A 948-nucleotide genomic window follows, 5' to 3' on the forward strand; every position below is an offset into this window, starting at 1 on the left:
TCTTCATCCTTCAGCTCTCAAACGACCACGTCGGAGGAGGATGATCCGCAAACCGGCTTCAAGAAGGCCAATAGCTTAGCCACTCCGACCAGCGCACTACCCTCGTTATCCTCAGAAATATCAGTCGACGAATGGTCCGAAATATCTGCGGATGTGTACTTTGAACTAAAAAAGGAGTTCGAAATGATAGACAGGTAATTCTTATGAGTTAGGTGTTTTAAAACTGATAGTCCAATGCTCCAAACCATCATATGTTGATCATTGTTTTTGTATTTATCAACGTGGTTTAACAGAGATGGCAGCGGGAAGATAAGGAAGGAGGAATTGGAGGCGCTGCTCAGCCGAGTGGGTCCTGAGCCGCCGAGCCAGGAGGAGCTGAAGATGATGCTGAGCGATGTGGATAAAGACGGGGATGGGTGTATTAGTTTGGAGGAATTTCATGCGATCGACTCGGCTTTTGGTCCGCCGGCTTGCGGCATGGAGCTGAGGGACACGTTTGATTTCTTTGACTCTAACGGGGACGGGAAGATAACGGCAGAGGAGCTTTACAACGTTTTGAGAACAATAGGGGACGCCCGGTGCACGTTAGAGGACTGCCGCCGCATGATAAGAGGGGTGGACCGGAATGGTGACGGATTCGTCTGCTTCAAAGACTTCACTCGTATGATGGAGCAACAATGATAATTTTGCTGGTCCCGGGTTTTCTTTGCTTATTTGGAATTTAAAGTGTAATGTAAATGACGAGGAAATTTTTATGTGTAATTAAAATTTTATGAGTTTTATGGACAAAATTAAGGGCATGTTTTGATGTAAAAATTTTTAGAACAGATTTTGAGATTTTTTTTTTTTTTTTTTTTTTTTTTAAAAAATGTTGGGGAAAAATCAAAAAAAAAAAAAAAAAAAAAAAAAAAAAAAAAAAAAAAAAAAAATTTTTTTTTTTTTTTTTTT

At 40.4% G+C, this 948-nt stretch overlaps 1 protein-coding gene across 1 annotated transcript; it reads left to right on the top strand.

The window, feature by feature from the left end:
• Positions 1–3: 3 nt before the first annotated feature.
• Positions 4–829, top strand: LOC111391193 (probable calcium-binding protein CML36; the record flags this gene model as incomplete). Its single annotated transcript, XM_023016353.1, has 2 exons — positions 4–194; positions 294–829. Coding segments are annotated over 2 exons (579 nt in total), but the record flags the coding sequence as incomplete, so codon positions are not given.
• Positions 830–948: the final 119 nt, after the last annotated feature.

This window comes from Olea europaea, unplaced genomic scaffold (assembly GCF_002742605.1).
Source record: "Olea europaea var. sylvestris unplaced genomic scaffold, O_europaea_v1 scaffold760, whole genome shotgun sequence".
NCBI classification, from domain to species: domain Eukaryota; kingdom Viridiplantae; phylum Streptophyta; class Magnoliopsida; order Lamiales; family Oleaceae; genus Olea; species Olea europaea.